The 26045-nt window shown below is 45.3% G+C and overlaps 1 protein-coding gene across 1 annotated transcript; it reads right to left on the bottom strand.

The window, feature by feature from the left end:
* Positions 1-2611: 2611 nt before the first annotated feature.
* On the bottom strand, positions 2612-25964 carry LOC140407393 (uncharacterized). The gene is given in 6 exon segments (XM_072494925.1): positions 2612-7785; positions 10076-10214; positions 23323-23881; positions 23883-24015; positions 24018-24641; positions 25589-25964. Coding segments are annotated over 5 exon segments (1641 nt in total). The 5' UTR covers positions 24142-24641; positions 25589-25964; the 3' UTR covers positions 2612-7099.
* Between the last annotated feature and the right edge of the window lie 81 nt (positions 25965-26045).

Below are 26045 nucleotides of genomic sequence, written 5' to 3' on the forward strand. Positions count from 1 at the left end.
TTAGAGGATGGGTGAGATTAAATGTCAAAAATGTCCTGGAACAAAAGGCAAAGGGAGAGGTAATGGTTGTGGTAAAGAAACAAAGCATTGGTCCAGAGGAATGGCAGAATAAAGGACAGCTGTGTCTGGAAGCAAAAAAACATGAAAACAAGATGCAGACTGGCACTCGGCAAAAAAACAAATCAAAATGGAGGAGAGAGTTCAGGGTCTGAAGTTGTTGAACTCAATGTTGAGTCCAGAAGGCTGTAAAGTGCCTCTTGGGAAGATGAGGGGCTGTTGGTCCAGCTTGTGTTGGGCTTCTCCGGAACATTGCAGCAGGCCGAGGACAGAAATGTGAGCATGGTTCCAAGTACAGAAGCTGGGACATGTTGCTGTATTTATACAGGGCCTTGGTGAGGCCACACCGAGAATATTGTGTGCAGTTTTGGTCTCTTTTTCTGAGGAAGGATGTTCTTGCTCTCGAGGGAGTGCAGCGAAGGTTTACCAGACTGATTCCAGGGATGGCGGGACTGTCATAAGAGGAGAGATTGACGAGGTTGAGATTGTTCTCGCTGGAGTTCAGAAGAATGAGGGGGGGGATCTCATAGAGACGTATAAAATTCTAACAGGACTAGACAGGACTAGGGTAGATGCAGGGAGGATGTTCCGAATGGTGGGTGTGGCCAGAACCAGCGGTCACAGTCTGAGGATCCATTTCGGACAGAGATGAGGAGACATTTCTTCACCCAAAGAGTGGTGAGCCTGTGGAATTCATTACCACAGGAAGTAGTTGATGCTAAAACATTGAATATATTCAAGAGGCGGCTAGATATAGCACTTGGGGCTTATGGGTTTGAAGGCTAAGGGGACAAAGCAGAATTAGGCTCTTGAGTTGGATGATCAGCCATGATCGTAATGAATGATGGAGCAGGCTCGAAGGGCCAAAAGGTCTCCTCCTGCTCCCATCTTCTATGTATGAGAGCAAGGTGGTGAATTCTAATGACAGCAAGCGGAAGGTCAGGGTCATGCTTGTGGACTGAGCGGAGGTTTCCACAAAGAGGGCAGGGAACAGGCTACAGATGAATTAAAGACAAACCGTTTGGGTTCATAACATTGTGAACATCCTTTTACTCTGGTTGTCTTTGATCCTCAAGTCATTTTCTGTTTTTTAACCATGTTCTGTTTCATTAATAAACGATCATCAGTAAAAATATTTGATTTTTCTAGACTTTGCATTAGGTTGATGTACTTTAGGGAAAGTGGGTGAGAGGTTGACAGGCTCTTTAACGGAAAGTGAGTCCCTCTGAGGTAATTGGCAAAGGAGCCAGAGGGGAGATGAGATTTTATTTTATTTTTTGACACAGCGAGTTGTTCTGATCTGCCTGAAAGCAGATTCAATTGTATCTTTCCAAAGAGTAAAATCTTGAATGGGAAGAATTTGCAGGGCTGTGGGGAAAGGGCAGAGCAGTTGGATGAATGGGAGAGTCCTTTCAAAGAGATAGCAGGGGCACGATGGGCTGAATGGTCTCCTCCTGCAGCCTGTGAATCGGAGCCTCCTGCTTTTGTGCAGGTTAAAAGGGACAGATTTCATTGCAGCCTCTTTCCTGTCTATGTATTTAAAGAGACGGGTTTCTCTTTAGCTCCAAGTGACCGATATAATTGGTTGGAGGCCCATTTCCCAGTCAGTCCTCCAGCACCTTCCTGTCTCTCTATTAGTGCGACGCCCATGGCAGTTTCCCAACTGGTGCGCAAGCCCTGTTATTCTCAGCTAAATTCAGCCTCAGCTCCGTCTCCTGGCTTTCATTGACAAGAGCAATAGACACAGAAAGGTGCCCATGGCTCAAATGGGAAGTCAAAACTTGTGGCTCTAAACCGAGACTTCAACATTTGCCAATCAAATCCATGTTATCTATACTGGGGTTTCTATTATTACCGTGCCACCCCTTTTCATGTCACATTGATGTACTTTAGGGAAAGTGGGTGAGAGGGGAGGCAAAGGGTGGGAGTTTTAAAAGATAACTTTCCCTTTCTAACTTTGTATTGTCTATAGTGTCAGCCGTGGCTCAGTGGGCAGCTCTCTCACCTCTGAGTCAGAAGATTGTGGGTTCAAATCCCAGTCCAGGGACCCGAGGACAAAAATCACATCCAACATTCCTCGTCCCAGCACAGAGGGAGGCTGAAAGAACAGCCTTCTTTCAAATAAGATGTTAAACTGAGGCCCTGTCTGCCCCTCTCAGGTGGGTGTAATAGTTCCCACAGCCACTATTTTGAAGAAGAGCAGAGGAGTTATCCCCAGTTTCCCGGTCAATATTTATCCCTCATTCAACATCACTAAAAATACATCATCTGCTCATTATCACATTGTGTAGGATCTTGCTGTGTGTAAATTGGCTGCTGTGTTTCCTACATTACAACAATGACTACACTTCAAAAGGCACTTCATTGGCTGCAAAGCACTTTGCGACGTCCTGTGGTTGTGAAAGGTGCTATAGAAATGCAAGTTTTTAAATTGAAGGTTTATGCTTTCTGATCTTGTTATCTGGAACTTTATTGATTTCAGCCACCCCCAACCTACCATTTAATAAATTCACTTTGGTTCTGACAAGGCAATTAAGGCAAAGACAGAATTCGCTTTATATTAAATTTAAAAAGTTTATTCAAAGAAACTTTAAGACATTGACTTTTACAACTTCATGTGGGTGATCAGTCTGTAGAAGAGTAACCCTCTCTGGCTCCTTCTTTGACAGTAATTCTTGTGGAATTCAGCCTCGGGAGTCTGGCTCCTTCTTTGACAGTAATTTCCTTGGAACCCGGCCTTGGGAGTCTTCAGTACTTGGCCAGCAAGGAAGACCTTCAGAACCTCTACTTTTATCCCCAAAGTGACCATTACTTCCCGTCAGGGTTGGGCCTGTTGTAACATGACCATTGGTCAATTTGGTCACTGGATTAATTTAATTGGATCCCCAATTACTAACACCTTCTCTCATTATCTTAGACAAGAATACAATAGAACTGTTTCATACTATCCCTTTATCTGATTCTATACAATCCCTTATTCATACAGTTTCAAATGTTGAGGCTAATCAGAGCTTGAAGGTCTCTCTTGCCAGTATATTTATCCCCATTGCATATATTTTACATACACAGCAATTAAGCTTTTACATTTTTTACAGGAAATAAAACTCTCTTACTATAACTTACTGATTCATTATTGATTATTTAATTGTCACTCAATTAATGCTCATTACTTAATCAGTCATCGGTTACTGGTAGCTAATTAATACAGTAATCTTTAATTAATACATTTGGTTAATACAATATCCACTGGTTGAAATGAAAATCACTTATTGTTACAAGTAGGCTTCAAATGAAGGTACTGTGAAAAGCCCCTAATTGCCACATTCCAGCACCTGCTCAGGAAGGCTGGTACGGGAATTGAACCGTGCTGCTGGCCTGCCTTGGTCTGCTTTCAAAGCCAGCGATTTAGCCCTGTGCTAAACCAGCTCTGTTGAAAAATACTGTTTTATGGAAGACAATCACTTTCTTTCTGACTAACTTTGATTGGATTGAACAATGAGTCTTAGACTTGAGCCAGACTTTGGCAGGATATGATACCCTGTAGCTTTACAAAATTCTGGAACAATTTGTTACTTTAAATAATTTCGCCTCATTCAGCAGTTTCGAGAAACAGTTTGGTTTATACAGAATGAATTTTTAAAATAAAGGTCCAGTCACGTTTTCAAGTTTAACTTGGCTTCCTTAACTTTGTTACTTACAACAGTGAAGTTGGACGAGTGATTTTTTAAAACAAAATATTATTAATGAGGCATACCCAGAATTTCCGACGTTACAACAGTGACTAAACTTCAAGAGTACTTCAAAGGCTGTAAAAAGCTTTAGGGGATTGTGTGGTCATGAAAGGTGTTATAGAAATAGATATAGAATCCCTTGAGTGCAGAAGGAGGCTATTCAGCCCATCGAGTCGGCATCGACTCTTCCAAAGAGCAATCTACCCATATCCACTCACCCGTAACGAAAGAGAAAATGCTGGAAAATCTCAGCAAGTCTGGCAGCATCTGTCGGGAGAGAAAAGAGCTAACGTTTCGAGTCCAATGATTCTTTGTCAAAGTTAACAATCAGAGAATGTGGGGAATATTTATACGGTGGAGTGAGAATGAAAGGTGAGTCATAGCCACAGAAACCCAGGGAAACGGGGTAATACTCCCCACATTCTCTGACTGTTAGCTTTGACAAAGAGTCATTGGACTCGAAACATTAGCTCTTTTCTCTCCCTACAGATGCTGCCAGACCTGCTGAGATTTTCCAGCATTTTCTCTTTCGTTTCAGATCCCAGCATCCACAGGAATTTGCTTTTATCCACTCACCCGTAATCCCATAACCTAATCTGCACATCCCTGGACAGTGAGGGGCAATTTATCAGGGCCAATCCCCCTAACCCATACATCAGGACTGTGGGAGGAAACCAGAGCACTCAGTGGAAACCCACAGAATGGGAGAACGTATAAACCCCACCCACACAGTGACCTTGGCCAGAATTGAACATGGGTCCCTGGTGCTGTGAGGCAACAATGCTAACTACTATGCCATTGTGACGCTCAAATAAATGTAATTGATTTTTAGAACTAGTCCCCAAACTTGGATATATCACACTCGGTCCACTCACAAAGATCACTCATAAAGACTGAGGCTTGATTTTATGTAACAACCATGTCTTTCACTTCATTTCAAATACCCTGTGAAAATCCAAACACAGTATCTCATGAAAGTATTTGATTTAAAACAGAATGACTTGTTGTGATTTGGGATTCACTGCCTGACAATGGTGCAGGAAGTAAATTCTACTGTAACTTTCAAAAGGGAACTGGACAGATTCTGCAGGAAAATAAACTCGCAGGGTGATGGGACCAATTAGACTGTTCATTCAAAGAGCTAGCATGGGAATGCTGGGCTTAATGGCCTCCTTCTTTGCCCTTTGATTCTCGTTTACATTTTAAGAAAATCTTAGACTTGAACCAGAGTTTGGCAGTATTTGGGAAATATCTGAAATCCACTTCCTACGAAGGGGGTAGAAGCGGAGATGATGAAATGTTTCCAATAGGAAATTGTATGGGCTTTTGAGGGAAATAAACCGACAGGGATACGGGAATAGAACAGGACAATCATTTGATCAATAGAAATCTCCAAGTTGTGAATCTTTGGAATTCTCTACCCCAGAGGGCTGTGAGAGCTCAGTCATTGAGTGTGTTTAAAGCAGAGACTGACAGATTTCTAAATACTAATAACACAAAGGGATATGGGGATAGTGTGGGGAAAAAGGCATTGAAGTGGATGATCATCCATGATCGTATTGAATGGTGGAGCAGGCTCGACGGGCTGAATGGCCAACTCCTGCTCTTATGTTCCAATGATACAAAGATAGGTAGGAAAGTAAATTGTGAAAAGGACATAAGGAGGTTACAAAAGGATATAGATAGTTTACTTGAGTGGGAAAAGATGTGTAAAATCTAGTATTATGTGGGAAAATGTGACAGTGTCCATTTTTGGCACAAAGAATAAAAAAGCTTATTATCTAAACGGTGAGAGATTGCAGAGCTCTGAGATTCAGAGGGATCTGGGTGTCCAAGAGCAGGAATCACAAAAGGCGAGTATACAGGTACAGCAAGTAATTAGGAAAGCTAATAGAATGTTATTGTTTATTGTGAGGGGAATTGAATACAAAAGTAGGGAGGTTATGCTTCAGTTATGCAGGACATTGGCGAGACCACATCTGGAGCACTGTGTACATTACTGTTCTCATTTAAGGAATGATGTCAATGTGTTAGACGCAGTTCAGAGAAGGTTTACTGGATTCATACCTGGAACTGGAGGCTGGTCTTATGAGGAATGGTTGGACAGGCTGGGCCTGTGTCCTGTAGAGTTTAGGTGACTTGATTGAACCGTATAAGATCCTGAGGGGCCTTGACAGGGCGGATGTGGAAAGGATGTTTCCTCTGGTGGGAGAATGTAGAAATTGAAGTCACTTTAAAAGTAATAACTTGCCCATTTAAGGCAGAGGAGAACCTTTTCTCTCCGAGGGTCGCGAGTCTTTGGAACTCTCTTCCTCAAAGGGCAATGGAAACAGAGTCTGTGGATATTTTCAAGGTAGAGCTGGATAGATTCTTGCCAAGAAGGTGAAAAGTTATCGGTGGGTCAGCGGGAATGTGGTTTTGAGGTTTCAATCAGATCAGCCAGGAACTTATTGAATGGTGGAGCAGGCACGAGGGGCCGAGTGGCCTACTCCTGCTCCTAATCCGTATGTTATCACATCCTTTATAATAGATTGTAGCATTTTTCCTCCTACTGATGTCAGGCTAATGGGTCTGTGGTTCCCCGTTTTCTCTCTCTCCTTAAATAGTGGGGTTACATTTACCACCTTCCAATCTACAGGAACCATTCCAGAATCTATAGAATTTTGAAAGATGACCACCAACGTATCCTCGATCTCTCCAGCCGCCCCTGTCAACACTCTGGGATGGAGAGCAGCAGCTTTGGGGATTTATTAACTTTCAACCACATTAATTTCTCCAGTACTACTTTTTCACTGATACTAATCTCCTTCAGTTCCTCGTGCTCACTGGTCCCTTGGTTCTCTTGTGTTTTTAGGACAATTTCTGTCTCTTCCTCCATGAAGACAAACACACATCGTTTAGTTTCTCTGCCATTTCCTTATTCCCCATTTTCAACACTCCTGTCTCTGCCTGGAATGGACCCACATTGGCCTTTGCTAATCTTTTCCTTTTCACATTCCCATAGGAATTTTTCCCGTCATTTTTAATGTTTCTCGCCAGATTGCTCTCATAATCTATTTTCTCTTGATCAGTTTATTGATCCTCCTTTGCTGAATTCTAAAATAAGTTCCCAATCCTTAAGCTTACGCTTATTTTGGTCACTTTATGAGCCTCTTCCTTTGATCTAATGTAACCTTTAATATTTCTTGTTCGCCACAGTTGCATCAATTTTCTTGTATCAGATTCCCTGAGAGAGAAAGAGAAGACAGAACGAAATGCAGCCCTGGATGTAATTGAAGCAGAAACAATAACAGCAGAATCCAACACTGTAATCAATTGTGAACTTGTTGGTGTCTCAGCAGGGACGAGGAAACACAGAATCCCTTCCCACACTGAGAGCAGATGAACGGCTTCTCCCCAGTGTGAACTCGCTGGTGACTCTGCAGGCTGGATAACTCAGTGAATCCCTTCTCACACTGAGAGCAGGTGAATGGCCTCTCCCCAGTGTGAACAAACTGGTGTCGCCGCAGGTTGGATAAGTGAGTGAATCCCTTCTTACACTGAGTGCAAATGAACGGCTTTTCCCCAGTGTGAACTCGCTGGTGTGTCTGCAGGCTGGATAACTGAGTGAATCCCTGCCCACACACAGAGCAGGTGAATGGCTTCTCCTCAGTGTGAACAAGCTTGTGTCTTCGCAGGCTGGGTAAGTCATTGTATCCCTTCTCACACTGAGAGCAGGTGAACGGCTTCTCCCCAGCATGAACAAACTCGTGTCTCCGCAGGTTGGAAAAGCGAGTGAATCCCTTCCCACACTGAGAGCAGGTGAACGGCTTCTCCCTTGTGTGAACTCGCAGGTGTGCCTGCAGGTTGGATAGCCGAGTGAATCCCTTCCCACACTGAGAGCAGGTGAACGGCCTCTCCCCAGTGTGAATGCGCCGATGAGCTTCCAGTGCAGATGGGACTCTGTATCCCTTCCCACAGTCCCCACATTTCCACCATTTCTCCATGTTCTGGGCCCCTGAATTGGGAAAAAGAGAATTGGGTACTCCTAAAAAAATGTTTAAATAAATTAATTTACGGGATTTGGGTGTCGCTGGTTGGGCGAGTATTTGTTGGCCATCCCTAGTTGCCCTTCAGAAAGTGGTTGTGAGTGGCCTCCTTGCTCATGCACTGTGCTCTTAGGGAGGGAGTTCCAGGATGTTGCTCCAGCGACAGTGAAGGAACGGCGATATATTTCCAAGTCGGTCTGGTGAGTGACTTGGAAGGGAACCTCCAGGTGCTGGGGTTCCCAGGTATCTGCTGCTCTTGACCTTCTAGATGATAGTGGTCGCTTTGCTGAGCATCTTTGGTCTGTGCACATTCAGGACCCTGACCTTCCAGTTGCTTGCCATTTTATTTATTTATATGAATTTGGATTACCCAATTAAGGGACAATGTTACCGTGCCAATCCTCCTATCCTGCACATCTTTGGGTTGTAGGGGCAAACAGCAAGCAGACACGGGGAAAATGTGCAAACTCCACATGGACAGTGATCCAGAGCCGGGATCGAACCTGGGACCTCGGCGCCGTGAGGCAGCAGTGATTAACCACTGTGCCACCGTGCTGTCCCTGCTTCCCATTTTAACACAAGACCCTGTTCCCAAGCCTGCCCTTGGCTTGTTGCAAGGTTCCAGTGACGCTCAACACAAACTGGAGGAACAGCATATCATCTTCCGGTTAGGCACGCTACAGCCTTCCGGTCTCAACATCAAATTCAACAACTTCAGATGATTAGCTCTACCCCACCACAACCCCTTTGTTTTCTTTCCATTTCATTTTAACTATCCATTACCTTTTATTTCTTTCTTGTCTTTCTTCATATATATATATTTCCCCCTCACTCTTTCCCCCTATCTTATCCCCCCATTCTTTACCTCTCGTTCCCTTTGTTTCCCCCCTTTTTCTCATTTTACCTCTCTGCCAACCATGCCCCCCTCTCCCCACATCTGTCACAGCTTACACTCTGATTTTAGTTTCTCTGCTGTTTGTCTTTCACACCTTTTATTCACTCTGGGGACTGCCATTATAATCTTTATTTTATTAATAATCTTTATTGTCACAAGGAGAATTACATTAACACTGCAATGAAGTTACTGTGAAAAGCCCTTAGTCGCTACGTGTTCGGGTACACAGAGGGAGAATTCAGAATGTCCAAATTATCTAATAGCCCATCTTTCGGGACTTTTGGGAAGGAACCGGAGCACCCAGAGAAAACCCACACAGACACGGGCTGAACGTGCAGACTCCGCACAGTGACCCAAGCCGGGATTTGAACCTGGGACCCTGGCGCTGTGAAACCACAGTGTTAACCACTGTGCTGCCCTTTCGCACTTTTTTCCTTTGTTTCTGACTCATCTTTCTTTCCCTCACTCTACAGAATAAATATCTCACACTTTCTATCCTTTTTCCCTTTGACAAAAGGTCACCTGGACTCGAAAACATTCGCTCTTTTCTCTCCTTACAGATGCTGCCAGACTGGCTGAGATTTTTCAGCCTTTTCTCTTCTGGAAATATATAACGTAGCTCTACAGTACTATATTACACAACTAGAAATAATAATAAATGTGTTTTATTACAGAACCAACAATATTTCTAATCTGTATGATATAACAACACTACACATATTTCAATCCTACATTAACTTACTGTCCCCTTAAATGTCAGCCATCTCCTGGGGAAACCAGCCCTTTAATTGTGAACACTAGGAAAGAGACCATCAGGGGCAGCAAGGTAGCACAGTGGTTAGGCCAGTTCCTTAACAGCTCCAGGGTCTCAGGTTTGATTCCCGGCTTGGTTCACTGTCTGTGCAGAGTCAGCACGTTCTCCCCTTGTCTGCGTGGGTTTCCTCTGGGTGCTCCGGTTTCCTCCTACAATGCAAAGATGTGCAAGTTAGGTGGATTGGCCATGCTAAATTGCCCTTAGTGGGCAAAATGTTTAGGTGAGGTTACTGGGTTACGGGGATGGGGTGGGCGTAAGTGGGTGGGGTGGTCTTTCCAAGGGCCGGTGCAGACACAATGGGACAATTGGCCTCTTTCTGCACTGTAAATTCTATGAATCCTTTTAGCCAGACAAATAAATGTGTCAAGCTGAGAGAGCAAAGGATGTCAATGTCTTTAAGAGAGAGAGAGAGAGACCTGGGCCAAGCTTTGCAGAGTCTGCACCCTCCCTGGATTCACTTCCTTCCCCTTCAGTTGCTGCAAGTGACCAATTGAAGGTCAGAATGAGAAAATAAATGGAAAGGGGGGAAAAAAGAAAGTGTTTTACTCACAGACGTTCCGCACAGCAGGACGTTTCAGTCTGCATGAAGCTGAAACGTCATTAACACAACGCCCGCGTTCTGATTGGCTGGAGGACCAGAGTCCTTCCGGTCCTCCAACCCTTCCATTGGTTGCTGGCCGACTGAAATAAATAAGCAACGGATGTCACGTGGTCACGGGTGCCCTTTTGACCTCAATTGGAATAACCTTCTGTGCGCATGCGCATCGTTTCATCTCCTTTGGGTCCTGCGATTTACCCGGCGCGGGGGACTATGGGAGATTCAGTCGCCAGTAACCATCCGGAGCCCAGTCTCCAAACTCCAGGGACTGGGATAAAAGGGAGTGGGGGGAGGGCGCAGTGACCCCGCCCTGACACAAAGTACATGTGGGTGGTCACTGGGTTTGATTGTGACGTCCCCCTTCAGACACCTGCGTGACATATTGGGGAGGGCAATAGGTGAGAGAGAAACTGAACCCGAGAGTCAGCACCTTCAGGGGAGGAGAATTGGGGAAAAGCAGGAGGAGGATAGTGGGATGAATTAGGGGGAGTGTGTGGAGGCAGAGACAGAGAGAAGCAGTATTTTCTGTCACATGACCATGAGCTTGGACAATTTTACCAAATCATCTGTGAAACCCGGATTTACAATGTCCCTGTGAAACACCTTGGGAAATTTAATTACATTAAATGTGATGTATAAATGCAGATTAACCTGTTCTTGAAGGCTGTCACTTGAGCTCCTCCACTACCCTGAACACCAAGTCCCCGATCATCAACAGTCTGATTAACCAGCTTATTCACACAGATCAGACCAACCCAGCCCACCCATTCTCAGTGAATCTGCTTTTCTCAGACTCCCTTGTAACTCCATCCCTGCTCTCATTGCGCTGAGCTCAAGTGTGAGCAAAGCATTTTTGTCTTCAGATTTTTACTGTGAGGTTACACCTATCAGGAGACGATGAATAGGCTGGGCCACTGCTCTCTTCAAAATACAAGGCTGAGGGACTAATGGAGGGCTGTAAATTATGAAAGATTTTGATACACATGGAGAATGTTTTCACTTGTAAGGCTACGAGCAAAACTAGAGGCTATCAATGTGAGATAATCTCATCAGGAATTCAAGACAAACTTCTTCCCCAGAGAGTGGTGGGAATGTGGAACTCGCTACCACAGGGATTGGTGGAGGTGAATAACATTGATATATTTATGGGGAAGCTGGTTGAGCACATGAGGGAGAAATGAACAGACGGATACACTGATAGAGTCAGATGGGAAAGCATGAGAGGAGACTCAAGTGAAGTCTAAACACTGGCATGGATTGGTTGGGCTGTTTCTATGTTGTGTATTCAATGTAATTTAGCCTCGTATTGCCTTTAACTCTCCCATAGTCGATTCCGGGTTAAAGAGAAACAGTTTCACTCCCGGAAAAACATTTCAGCTCATTGTTTCCAGCTATTGTCCAATCAGTGCTTCTTGTCAGCCAGGTATCCGTGCGAAGAGTCAAGGTATTCAATTCAACTACAAATATCTCCTGTAATTTGTACCAATATATCTTTGAAGAGCAGATCTTTTTTTCAAATGGGCTGGATTAGTTAAATTTAATAGGTTTTAATCAATTCTTAAAAGTGCTTAATTATCAGTCTTACTCAAATCGGAGAGTTTGTTTTATACACGACAAAGCAGACACTGGATCATCACCCCATTCACCATCGACAAACGGCACAGTAGCACAGTGGTTAGCACCATTGCTTCATAGTGCCAGGGACCCGGGTTCGATTCCCGGCTTGGGTCACTGTGAGGCGTTTGCATGTTCTCCCTATGTCTGCGTGGGTTTCCTCCGGGAGTGCTGGTTTCCTCCTACGAGTCCTGAAAGATGTGTTGTTAGGTGAATTGGACATTCTGAATTTACCCTCAATGTACCCGAACAGGTGCCGGAGTGTGGCGACAAGGGGATTTTCGCAGTAACTTAATTGCAATGTTAATGTGAGCCTCCTTGTGACATTGATAAAGATTATTATTGTAAAGAAGTTCTGCATCGACTTATCAAGCATCCTTTGTCAGCAGCATCCAAACAGGGTTACACCCATTTTCCAACATTAGAGGTCGTTGTGACTGTTGGATAGAATCAATGTGGGAGCTTTAGTGAACTAGTCTGCCCAGGGTCTATTTCTAAAACCTCATCACAACATATTGCCTAGTTAGCTACTAACTGACAGAATCATTGTTACATTTCAGGATGCTCTCCTCCTTCTGGGTGGGTAGGTTTCGGAGGACGACCTGCCTCCTGCACGGTTCACGTTATTTGGCTGTGGTTCCCCTCCCCGTCTCACCTCACCAGCTTCTGTCCCTCATCAACCCAACCCTGTGCAAAGAGCAGCAAAGACAGGAGCACGGAGTCGAGATGCAGATCAGCCAGGAACTGACTGAGTGGAGATTCCCTAATTAATCTTCTCGTTTATTGGTGTTTTAATGGGGACTGGGACCAGTTCTAATGTTTGTCTGTCTGTCTCTCACTCAAAGATTTTAACGTGTTTACATAAAGCTTCATCATCTCAGATACACACCAAACCCATTGAATGCCCCCATTTTATTGACCTGATCCAGGTTTGACTTGTTTATTAAGCAAACACCTTATTATCTTCCCGGTCTTAATAATAAACAGATGTGCCAGATTAAACTGGATTTCCTTTGGTTCCTCCCACCTTCCCCAGATATCAAAAGGAAATTGGATGGGGACTTGAGGGCAATAAACTCACAGGGGTACGGGGATAGAAGGCGCGAATGGGACTGAATGGATGATTTACAGAGGGTTAGCATGGACCCGATGGGTAGAATGGCCTCCTCCACGGCCCTAATGACTCTGTCTCTGTAGAGATTGATAACTTATTAAATGAAAGGAATCTCCAATGGAGAGAAAACCAAAGGACACAATTTCACATTTTCAAACTTTCACTGTCACAAACCAACTAAAATCGACACAAACATGAATTAACAGGGACTGGATATTTCACAGAACAAGAGAAATTTCACTTTAATAGCCAGTACAACAAAGATACATCTCACGTTGTTATGAGCCCTCCCCTTACTTCCTGTAGAAATGTTGCACCATGGACAATCTCACTCTGCAATGTCGGATTCCTCATTTCCCACCCAATGGACTTGGCCTTTGAATCACTTCCACCAACAGCCGAATTCTATCCAAGGTCCGTGAATATTGTGAACACCAACAAACTGCACGTCTGTAAATGCTCTCTCTTTCGGATTGTGACTTTCTTATGTCCCCAGAAACTCAATTTTTGGATCTCTTTAAACAGTATGGTTGGATTTCGCACAACTAAAATAGAAGCAAGTGGTCTTATCCGATCCACAACCCCCTGCTCTCCTAGACTTCAGCTAGCCGTCCTTTCCAACTGTGTAACACACGATGTAACACGGTCCTTGCTGTATTCTCAGTGCACTGCTTCAATACCCGGACCTGTTGGAAGCTCCACGCTCTGTTTTGAACTGCAGGTTCCCTTATTAAATGTGTCTGTCCTTTACCCCCCAGCAACCGAACCTGGTTCAGTCGGATGGAAAGTGTAACTGAATATACGATTATCTGTCTATTCAGTCTTTGTTTCTTCAGCTTTTCATTCCTGGTCATTTCTTGGAACTGATGACCTCAGAACCCGGAAATCAATTCCTCTCCTTCAGAAGAATCTCCAGTTTCACTTTAGGTCTTAAAGGGTTCATTGCACAAAAAGGTCTTTTCCCAAAATAATAATAAAACAATACTAATAATAATTATTAATTTTACTATTAAATTATTATTAAAGGTATTTTCCCCAGAGTACATGGGTCATCACATGCCCTCCCATCCCCAAGGAATAAAGCTTCCTGAAGTAAGCATGTTTTCAGAATCTTTTCATGCTACAACACATTTGAACATTATAAACACTGTAACAATGACCTTATTACACATTGTACAGATAATGGTTTCTCTTTTTCCCAATTTACAATGAAACATATCACCTTGGCAAAACTATAAGCTTAACCCTAAACAAAACTAACCCAATGTGACAATGAGGTTTTAAAGTTCAGCTTGCTCGAGAGTCCCAATGCTCTTGTCAACAAAAGTCCATTTTACTATTGCTTGAACCTTCCCAAGAGATCTTCTTTCCCAAGTCACACAGTCTTTCCAGTTTTCCCATGTCCATGTCCTTGGTTAAGGGATAGGATTTGTGACAGCTTCAAAGGTTTTCCATATCTGAGGTCTGGTTAACTTGGTCAGGAACCGCACTGCTGATTGCTGGCAATCCATCTGGATTTTGAGAGCTGCCTGTGGGAATTGGACTTTGAGAGGAAATTCTGCCATGTTGCTTTTTCCGGGCAGCACGGTGGCCTACTGGATAGCACAGCTGCCTCACGGCGCTGAAGTCCCAGGTTCGATCCCAGCTCTGGGTCACTGTCTGTGTGGAGTTTGCACATTCTCCCCGTGTTTCCATGGGTTTCGCCCCCACAACACAAAGATGTGCAGGTTAGGTGGATCGGCCAGGCTAAATTGCCCCTTAATTGGAAAAATGAATTGGGTAATCTAAATTATTGTTTTTAAAAACTTGGTCAGGAACCACACTGCTGATTGCCGGCGATCCATCTGGATTTTGAGAGCTGCCTGTGAGGAATTGGACTTTGAGAGGAAATTCCGTCATGTTGCTTTTTCTGGGCAGCACGGTAGCATTGTGGATAGCACAATTGCTTCACAGCTCCAGGGTCCCAGGTTCAATTCCGGCTTGGGTCACTGTCTGTGCGGAGTCTGCACATCCTCCCAGTGTGTGCGTGGGTTTCCTCCGGGTGCTCCGGTTTCCTCCCACAGTCCAAAGATGTGCAGGTTAGGTGGATTGGCCATGATAAATTGCCCTTAGTGTCCAAAATTGACCTTAGTGTTGGGTGGGGTTACTGGGTTATGGGGATAGGATAGAGGTGTTGACCTTGGGTAGGGTGCTCTTTCCAAGAGCCGGTGCAGACTCGATGGGCTGAATAGCGGCCTCCTGCACTGTAAATTCTATGATTCTATGATCCCGGCTCTGGGTCACTGTCCGTGTGGAGTTTGTACATTTTCCCAGTGTCTGCATGGGTTTCGCCCCCACAACCCAAAAATGTGCAGAGTAGGTGGATTGGCCATGCTAAATTGCCCCTTAATTGGAAAAAATAATTGGGTAATCTAAATTTATTTAAAAAAAAAAAAATGTTGCTTTTTTCCTTCAGGTTCAGCAATTTGTGTGGACAGTGGGATCTGTGTACACAGCGGCACAGTGTACACAGGGAGGGAGTGACCCTGGAAGTACTCAACATTGACTCTGGACTCCAAGAGGTCTCGTGACATTGGGTAAAATATGGGCAAGGGAACCTCCTGCTGATTATCACCTACTGCCCCATCCCGCTGGTCAATCAATATTCCTTAATGCTGAACATCACTTTGAGTCAAGGACACAGAATGTATTCTGGGTGGGGGATTCCAATGTCCTTCATTGTCTCAGTAGCTTCACTTCTAAGTGAGCTGGCTGAGTACTAAAGGACATAGCTGCTCGACTGGGCCTCCAACAGGTGGTGAGGGAAGCACCAAGAGTGAAAAACCTCCTGAACTTCATCCTCACCATGAAAAATGAAAATCGCTTATTGTCACAAGTGGGCTTCAAATTAAGTTACTGTGAAAAGCCCCTAGTCGCCACATTCCGGGGCCTGTTCGGGGAGGCTGGTACGGGAATTGAACCGTGCTGCTGGCCTGCCTTCAAAGCCAGCGATTTAGCCCACTGTGCTAAACCAGCCCCTTAAATCACCAACATGCCTATCACAAATAGATCTGTCTGTGACAGTATTGGGAGGAGTAATCACTTGGGAGGAGTAATCACCACATGGTTCTTGAGCAAAGTATGATCTTCACATGGAGAATAATGCCCCCCCCCCCCCCAAACATTGTGTTGTGTGGCACTACCACTGTGCTACATGGGATAGATTTCAAACAGATTGGGCAACTTATAACTGGGCATCCATGAGATGCTGTGGACCATCAGCAGCAGAATTGAATTAAATCGCAATCTGCAATCTCATGGCCGGGAATATCTCCACTCTACCATTACAATCAAGCCAGGGGATCAACCCGGTTCAATGAAGAGTGCAGGAGGGAATACTCGGAACAGCACCAGCCATACCTGACCATAAGGTGTCAACTGGTGAAGCGATAACAGAGGATGACTTACCTGCCAAACAACAAAAGCAATCTGTGACAGAAAGGGCTAAGAGATCCTACAACCAAGGGATCAGATCTAAGCTCTGCACTCCTGTCACATCCACTGGGAATGGTGATGGACAATTAAACAACGAACAGGAGGAGGAGGCTGCACAAATACCCCCATCCTCAATGATGAGGGAGCCCAGCACTTCAATATCAAAGACAAGGCTGAAGCATTCGCAACAATCTTCACCCAGAGGTGCCGCGTTGATGATCCATCTTGATCTCCTCCTGAGGTCCCCAACCTCTCAGACGGCAATCTTCAGTCAATTCAATTCACTCAGGAACTGAACTGAACCATCCATATCAATGCTGTGGCTACAAGAATAGGTCAGAGGCTGAGAATCCTGCAGCGAGGAACTCACCTCCTCACTCCCCAAAGCCTGTCCACCATCTGCAAAGCACAGGTCAGGAGTGTGATAGATTATTCTCATTGTCTGGATGAGTGCGGCTCCACCAACATTCAGGAAGCTCAACACCATCCAGTACAAAGCAGACCACTTGATTGGGACCCAATCTAACACCTTCAACACTCACTCCCTCCACCACCATCACACAGTGGCAGCAGTGTGTGTACCACCGACAAGATTCACTGCAGGAATTCACCATGGCTGTATCACCAGCAACTTCCAAACCCACGGCCTCTGCCACCTCGAGAAGGACAAGAGCTACTGACACACGGGAACCCCATCACCCGCAAATTCCCCTCTGAGCCCCACATCATCCTGACTTGGAAGCAAATCGCCGTTTTTCACTGTCGCGAGGTGAAAATCCGAGAACATTTTTAAGGAAGTAATATCAGGACATTTGGAAAGTCAAAACACAATCCATCAGAGTCAGCATGGTTTTATGAAGGGTAAATCATGTTTGACTAATTTGCTCGAGGTCTCCGGAGATGTAAGAAGCCAAGTGGATTATGGGGATCCTGTAGATGTAGTATCTCTGGACTTCCAGACGACATTTGATAAAGTGCCGTGAAGAAGGTTAATGAACAAGGTTCGATCACACAGGATTAGGGGTAATTTATTAGCTTGGATAGAAGATTGGCTGACGGACAGAAGACAGAAAATAGGGATGAATGTGTCTTTTTCTGGGTGGGAAGATGTAATAAGTGGAGTGCCACAGGGAAGTCCTTGGGCCTCAACTATTTACAATCTATATCAACGACTTGGAGACAGAGTTAGATGGTTTTGTAGCCACATTTACAGATGACACTAAAATAGGTGGGACAGTAATTTGCAATGAGGGAATAAGAACCTTACAAATGGATATAGATAGGTTGGGAGAGTGGCCAAAATGTGGCAGATGGAGTTTAAAGTGGATTAGTGTGAGGTCATGCATTTTGGTCGGAAAAATGGAAACACAACTTATTATCTAAATGGAGAGAGACTTCGGGGTGCTCCGGTGCAGAGCGATCTGGGTGTCCTCATTAATGAGTCACAGAAAACTAGCATGCAGGTACAGCAGGTAGTAAAGAAAGTGAATGGAATGTTGGCATTTATAGCTAAAGGCACAGAGCATAAAGGTAAGGAAGAGTTGTTGCAACTGTACAAGGCATTGGTGAAACCACACATGGAGTATTGTGCACAGTTTTGGTCCCCTTATTTGAGGAAAGATGTAGTGGCATTGGAGACAGCTCAGAGGATGTTCCTAGGAACGTAGAAATTAGGAGCAGAAGTAGGCAATTCAGCCCTTCGAGCCTGCTCCGCCATTCAAACAGATCATGGCCGATCTCTTCCTGGTCTCAAATCCACTTCCCTATATTTTCCCATATCCCTTAAATCTTTTTTTTAAAAAAAAATCAGAAATATATCTATCTGCTTCTTGAAACCATTTAATGATTCAGATTCCACTGCACTATGGGGCAGTGAGTTCCACAAATTCACCATCCTCTGTGAGAAGTAGTTCCTCCTCATCTCAGTTCCAAATCTACCGACTCTCAACCTATATCTGTGACCTCTCGTTCTAGATTGCCCCACAAGGGGGAACATTTGGTCTTGGTTTACCTTATCAATCCCTTTTAGTATTTTATACACCTGGATCAGATCCCCTCGCATCCTTCTAACCACAAGCGAGCGTAAGCCCGAACTGTTTAATCTCTCCTCATACTTAATCCCTTTCATCCCCGGAATCAATCTGGTGAACCTCCTCTAAACTGTCTCCAATGCCACCACATACATTCACTAGATTGATTCCAGAGATGAGGGGTTTGTCTTATGAAGAGAGATTGAGCAGTTTTGACCGATACTCTCTGGAGTTTAGAAGAATGAGGGGAGACCAAATTGAGGGACACAAGATGACCAAAGGTATGGATAAAGTAGACGTGGAGCAGATGCTTCCTCTGGTGGGGCATTCTAGAACGTGAGGTCATAGTCTCAGGATTAGGAGCAGCAAATTTCAAACAGAGATGAGGAGAAACTACTTCTCGCAAAGGGTCGTGAATCTGTGCAATTCGCTATTCCAGACTGCGGAGAATGCTGGGACAGTGAGTAAATTTAAGGAGGAGTTATACAGATTTTTTAATCAATAATGTGTTGGAGGGTTGTGGAGAATGGGCAGGATGGTGGAGTTGAGGCCATGATGAGATCAGCCACGATCATATTGAACAGTGGAGCAGGCTCGAGAGGCTAAATTGTCTACTCCTGCTCCGAGTTCCTATGTTCTCAGAAATAATTATTCTGTTTAATTCCACCTTCCAGACCTTGGGCTGTAGCCCTGTCGGTAACAGCACCTCCAGCACAAATCTGGTGTTCGTGATTAATAAAGGGATCAGGGAAAAGGCAGGAGAATGGGGATGAGGAACAGATCAGCCAGGATCGAATGATGGAGCAGACTCAATGAGCCGAATGGCCTAATTCCCTCATATCTCTGATAGTCCAACTCCCTGCCTAACAACACTGTGGGTGCACCTACAACACACGTGCTCAAGCCTGCGGCTCACACCACATTCTCAAGATCCAGTAGGGGCAGGCAATAAATGCTGGTCTAGTCAGCAATGCCCACATCCCGTAATGAACAAATAAAAAAAAGAGAAGACTGAAGGGTGACCGGATGGAAGCCTTTAAGAGTATGAAGGGATTCAATAATCCAATAGGGATTTCATGACAAACTTCTTTACCCAGCGAGTGGTGAGAATGTGGAACTCACTACCACAGCGAATGGTTGAGGTGAACAGCATGAATTAGGGCAGCACGGTAGCACAGTGGTTAGCACAATTGCTTCACAGCTCCAGGGTCCCAGGTTCGATTCCTGGCTTGGGTCACTGTCTGTATGGAGTCTGAACGTTCTCCCCGTGCCTGCGTGAGTTTCCTCCGGGTGCTCTGGTTTCCTCCCACAATCCAAAGATGTGCAGGTTAGGTGATTGGCCATGATAAATTGTTTTTAGTGTCCAAAATTGCCTTAGTGTTGGGTCGGGTTACTGGGTTACGGGGTTATGGGCTTGGGAGGGTGCTTTTTCCAAGAGCCGGTGCAGACTCGATAGGCCGAATGGCCTCCTTCTGCACTGTAAATTCTATGAATACATTGAAGGGGAAGCTAGATACATACATGAGGGAGAAAGGAATAGAAGGATATGCTGATGGGGGGAGATGAAGAGGGCTGGGTGGAGGCTCATGTGGAGCATAAATACTAACAGAGACCAATTGAGCCGACTGGCCTGGCCCTGTGCTGTAGACTCAATGGAACCGAGACAAATGTATTTATTTTACATCTACCTGTAGTGGGGGGGAAACACGGTTTACTATTCAGGATAAAATAAATGTCCTTCATCAGCTTTTGTGGATCATTTCAGTGGAAATGTGCTCTCCCAGGCTCAAAGAGCATCAGCCCACTGGAGGCAAAATCGTGAGACCGGCCAGTCCAGCAGAAAGAAACCCTCCGACCCTCCCACTTCACCAAGTGTCAGGATTAACATGGTTTGATTTGATTTGATTTAGATTTATTGTCACGTGCACCAAGGTACAGTGAAAAGTATTGTTCTGCGTACAGTCCAGGCAGATAATTCTATACATGAAAAAAGGTAGGGCAACAATAAATACACAATTTAAATACATAGACACAGGTTGAAGGATACGAAGTGTCGTGCTGCTCAGTGGAGAAGATGCGTGGAGACCAGTTCAGTCAATAAGAGGGTCATTCAGGAGTCTGGTAACATCGGGAAAAAAGCTGTTTTAAAATCTGTTAGTGTGTGTTTTCAGACTTTTGTATCGCCTGCCTGATGGAAGAGAGAATAAGGCTGGTGGGAGGGGGTCTTTGATTATGCTGCTCACTTTACCAAGGCAGTGGGAGGTGCTGACAGAATCAATGGATGGGAGGCGGGTTCGCGTGGTGGACTGGGCTATGTTCACGACTCTCTTTAGTTTCTAACGGTCTTGGGCTGAGCAGTTGCCATACCAGGATGTGATGCAGCCAGATAGGATGCAATGGTGGACATGCTGAATTGCCTTAGTTTCCTGAGGAATTATAGGCGCTGTTGTGCTTTCTTGGACGTAGTGTCAACGTTGGTGGACCAGGACAGCTTGTTGGTGATGTCACACCTAGGAATTTGAAGCTGTCAACCATCTCCACCTCAGCAGACAGGGGTGTGTACAATATCCTGAAGTAAATGACCAGCTCCTTAGTTTTGCTGACATTGCGGGAGAGATTGTTGTCGTTACACCATGCCATTATGTTCTCTATCTCCCGCCTATCTCTGACTCATCGTTGTTTGAGATCTGACCCACTGCAGTCATGTCAGCAGCAAACTCATAGATGGAGGTGGAGCCAAATGTTGTTACACAGTCATGTGTATAGGGAATATAGGGTGTAGGGAGCTAAGTACGCTGCCTTGTGTGGCCCCGTTATTGAGGACTATCGTGGAGGAGGTGTTGTTGTTTATCTTTGCTGACTGTAGTCTATGTGTCAGGAAGTCAATGATCCAGTTGCAGAGGGAGGAGCCAAGTCCGAAGTTTTGGAGTTTTAATAGGAGCTTGGCTGGGATTATGGTGTTGAAGGCGGAGTTGTAGTCAGTGAATAGGAGTCTGACGTAGGAGTCCATTTCTTAAGCCTGTGATTATAGTTTAGTCTGGTATTGTCTCTTGGCATCGCAGATAAGGTTATACCTAGATTTCCTGTATAGGTCAGGGTTACCTGTCTTAAACGCCTCAGACGTGGCCTTCAGTAGGGAACGAATCTCCTGGTTAAACCATGGTTTCTGGTTGGGTAACATACATTCAACCTTCTTTGACACACAATCTTCTGCACACTTGCTGATGAAGTCTGTGATGGTGCTGGCATACTCGTTTAGGTTGGCTGCTGAGTTGCTGAATATGGACCAGTCCACTGGCTCCAAGTCGCGTTGGAGCTCTTCTGTTGCCTCGGACCAGGATTGCACAACCTTCTGAACCGGATTCTCTGCTTACGTTTCTGCTTGTATGCGGGGAGAAGGAGCACCATCTTGTGGTCCGATTTTCCGAAGTGTGGTCCGGGGATGGATCATCAGGCGCCCTTGATGTTTGTGGAGCAGTGGTCAAGGATGTTGGGGTCCCTGTCGGGACAGATGTGTTGGTGGAATTCTGGCAGTACACTCTTGAGGTTGGCCTGGTTAAAGTCCCCGACCATGATGAACAAGGCCTCTGGGTATTCTGTTTCATTGTTATTCATCAAGCGCCTTCTTCACTTCCGCCTGGGGTGGGATGTAGACCGCCGTGATGATGCCAGAAGTGAACTCCGTGGAAGGTAGTATGGACGGCACTTCACAGTCAGGTATTCAAGGTCCGGGGAGCAGTAGTTCGCCAGGATCGTCACGTGGATACAGAACTGGCTAGGCCATAGAAGGCAGAGGGTAGCAATGGAGGGATGCTTTTCTAATTGGAGGGCTGTGACCAGTGGTGTTCCACAGGGATCAGTGCTGGGACCTTTGCTCTTTGTAGTATATATAAATGATTTGGAGGAAAATGTAACTGGTCTGATTAGTAAGTTTGCAGACGACACAAAGGTTGGTGGAATTGCGGATAGCGATGAGGACTGTCTGAGGTTACAGCAGGATTTAGGTTGTCTGGAGACTTGGGCGGAGAGATGGCAGATGGAGTTTAATCCGGACAAATGTGAGGTAATGCATTTTGGAAGGGCTAATGCAGGTAGGGAATATACAGTGAATGGTAGAACCCTCAAGAGTATTGAAAGTCAAAGAGATCTAGGAGTACAGGTCCACAGGTCATTGAAAGGGGCAACACAGGTGGAGAAGGTAGTCAAGAAGGCATACGGCATGCTTGCCTTCATTGGCCGGGACATTGAGTATAAGAATTGGCAAGTCATGTTGCAGCTGTATAGAACCTTAGTTAGGCCACACTTGGAGTATAGTGTTCAATTCTGGTCGCCACACTACCAGAAGGATGTGGAGGCTTTAGAGAGGGTGCAGAAGAGATTTACCAGAATGTTGCCTGGTATGGAGGGCATAAGCTATGAGGAGCGATTGAATAAACTCGGTTTGTTCTCACTGGAACGAAGGAGGTTGAGGGGCGACCTGATAGAGGTATACAAAATTATGAGGGGCATAGACAGAGTGGATAGTCAGAGGCTTTTCCCCAGGGTAGAGGGGTCAATTACTCGGGGGCATAGGTTTAAGGTGAGAGGGGCAAGGTTTAGAGTAGATGTACGAGGCAAGTTTTTTACGCAGAGGGTAGTGGGTGCCTGGAACTCACTACCGGAGGAGGTAGTGGAAGCAGGGACGATAGGGACATTTAAGGGGCATCTTGACAAATATATGAATAGGATGGGAATAGAAGGATACGGACCCAGGAAGTGTAGAAGATTGTAGTTTAGTCGGGCAGTATGGTCGGCACGGGCTTGGAGGGCCGAAGGGCCTGTTCCTGTGCTGTACATTTCTTTGTTCTTTGTTCTTTTGTCCGAGCACCAGGAGGAGTTGACGAGGGGGCAAATCCCTCCACCCACTCCAGGTTCAGTCCTGGATGTGATTAACAGCGGGAATAACAGCAGAATCCAACCTGTCATCACTTGTGAACCCTTTTGTGTCTCAGCATGTTGGACGACTGAGTGAATCCCTTCCCACAGTGAGAGCAGGTGAATGGCTTCTTTCCAGTGTGGACTCGATGATGTGTCAACAGGGTAGATGAATCACGGAATCTCTTCCCACAATCAGAGCAGCTGAATCGACTCGCTCCGGTGTGAACCCGCTGGTGTCTCCGCAGTGTGGATGATGTTTGAAACCTCTTTGTGCAGTGAGAACAGCTGAACGGTCTCTCCTCAGTGTGAATGCGCTGGTGTTCCATCAGTACCTGAGAGCTTTTAAACCCATTCCCACAGTCAGAGCATTTAAAGGGTCTCTCGTTGGTGTGAGTGACATTGTGTTTCAGCAAGTGGGATGACCGAGTGAATCTTTTCCCACAGTCGGAGCAAGCGGATGGCCTCTCCCCGGTGTGAACCCGCTGGTGTTTCATCAGGTCGGATGACGTTCTAAACCTCTTTGTGCAGTGAGAGCAGCTATACGGCTTCTCCTCAGTATGAATGCGCTGGTGGATCATCAATACCTGAGAGCTTTTGAAACTACACCCTGCATTTAAAGGGTCTCTCATTGGTGTGAGTGACATTGTGGCTAAGCAGGTTGGGTAACTGACTGAATCCCTTCCCATACACAGTGCAGGTAAATGGCCTTTCGCCAGTGTGAATTTTCTGGTGTGTCTGCAGGTGAATCCTTTCCCACATTCAGAGCAGAGGAATGGCCTCGCTCCAGTGTGACTGCGTTGATGCCTTTCCAGTTCATAAGGGGCTGTGAATCCCTTTCCACAGTCCCCACATTTCCATGGTTTCACCATGGTCTAGGTGATCTTCTGTCTCTCCACGTTTGACGATCAGTTGAAGCCTTGTCCACACACAGAACATGTGAAATGAAATGAAAATCACTTATTGTCACAAGTATGTTTCAAATGAAGTTACTGTGAAAAGCCCCTAGTCGCCACATTCCGGCGTCTGTTCGGGGAGGCTGGTACGGGAATTGAACCGTGCTGCTGGCCTGCCTTGGTCTGCTTTAAAAGCCAGCGATTTAGCCCAGTGTACTAAACAGCCCCTTCATGTGTACACCTGCTGTGAATAGTATAGTATTTTTTCAGGCTGTGTAACAGGTTAAAGGTCTTTCCACAGTCAGTGGACTGGAAGTGATGTTTAAAATCTCTTGAAGCATTCAAAATAAGCTAACATTTTTTGTTCCAGATTCAACGGCCGATGATATTCATTTCCTGAGAATTAAGTGACTGTCAATTCTTAACTTGATGTTTAGTTTGAGATACCGGCTTCAAACTCCTTCCGATCTAACATCCTGCAAAAAATGTTTACAAACATCATCACTGTCAGTGCAGAATAGAAATTCAGAACAGACAATTCTATCAAACATTCTTTCCTCTCTCTTTCCCCCAAATGCTCTCAATCTCCATCCCACACACTCTCCCTCCATTCTCACTCTGCTGTATCTAATATTCACCCTCCCAAATCTCCTGACGCTGCATATTCAGGCTGATTGACAGATCCATGCTCACTGTTTGCTGTCCTGGACACAGAGGCTGCCAGACAGATAGATGTCTATGTTACTGGACGATAAATGTGTGTAATATACAGACTGGATTCACTTCCTTCCCCTCCCAATTCTCCTGAAGGTGCTGATTGATGCTGATCAACACATCTAAACTCACTACAACCTGCACAAGAGTAGAGGCTCTCCATCTAAGTATATTTACTGATTAGAGGTGGGGAGATTCTGTGGAAGAATTTTATTCAGTCATGGAGTGGTCATGACCGGGAACTCGCTGCCCACATGGGTAGTGGAAGTCAAGATGATCAATAATTGAAAATGGAATTAAAGAAGAAAATAGACTTTCAGGGGAACAGGGATACCGAGGGGGAATGGGACTGACTGGATTGCTGTACAGAGACTCAGCATTGACTTGAGTTACCAAATGGATTCTGTCAGTGCTGCAATGACTGTATGACTGGAAATATATAATGTAGGTACAGTACTATATTACAAAACTAGAAATAATAATACATTAATTTTATTACAGAACCATCAGTAATATATCTAATACATTCCATATAAGAACAGTAGACATATGTTAATGTCTTTAAGGGGGAGAGACCTGGGCCAAGCTTTGCAGAGTCTGCACCCTCCCTGGATTCACTTCCTTTCCCTTCAGTTGCTGCAAGTCACCAATTGAAGGTCAGAATGATAAAAGAAATGGAAAGTGGGAGAAAATAAAGTGTTTTACTCACAGATGTTGGAGACAGGAGGACGTTTCAGTCTGTGAAGCTCATTCAGGGTTGGAGGAACAACAGCTTTGCTCGGCACAAACCTCCATGTCCAGCTTCCGCATTGAGACAATGGGGGAGCTCTGATTGGCGGAGGAGCAGAGTTCTTCCGGTTCTCCTAACTTCCCATTGGTCAACACCTCAGCAGTAAGGTCAGCAGAGGTGTACTCCCCTGCACATGCGCAGCTGCCTCTCTCCTTGGACATGCGCAGTCCTGAGCCGAGGGGAGAGAGAGAGATCACGAAGCGGCTTCTCGCTTTGGCCGGAGCCGGTTGCCTGGAGGAGGTGCAGGGAGCGGGGAAACGGGTGGGGGTGAGCAGATGATCAGGGCACGAGAGCCCGGAGACGTCACCGCGGAGCAGTGTGATTGCTATTGGATGATTCAGGCAGGGCTCCATAATGACGTCACAATGCGGAAGTT

The sequence above is a fragment of the Scyliorhinus torazame genome, unplaced genomic scaffold, assembly GCF_047496885.1.
Source record: "Scyliorhinus torazame isolate Kashiwa2021f unplaced genomic scaffold, sScyTor2.1 scaffold_1531, whole genome shotgun sequence".
NCBI classification, from domain to species: domain Eukaryota; kingdom Metazoa; phylum Chordata; class Chondrichthyes; order Carcharhiniformes; family Scyliorhinidae; genus Scyliorhinus; species Scyliorhinus torazame.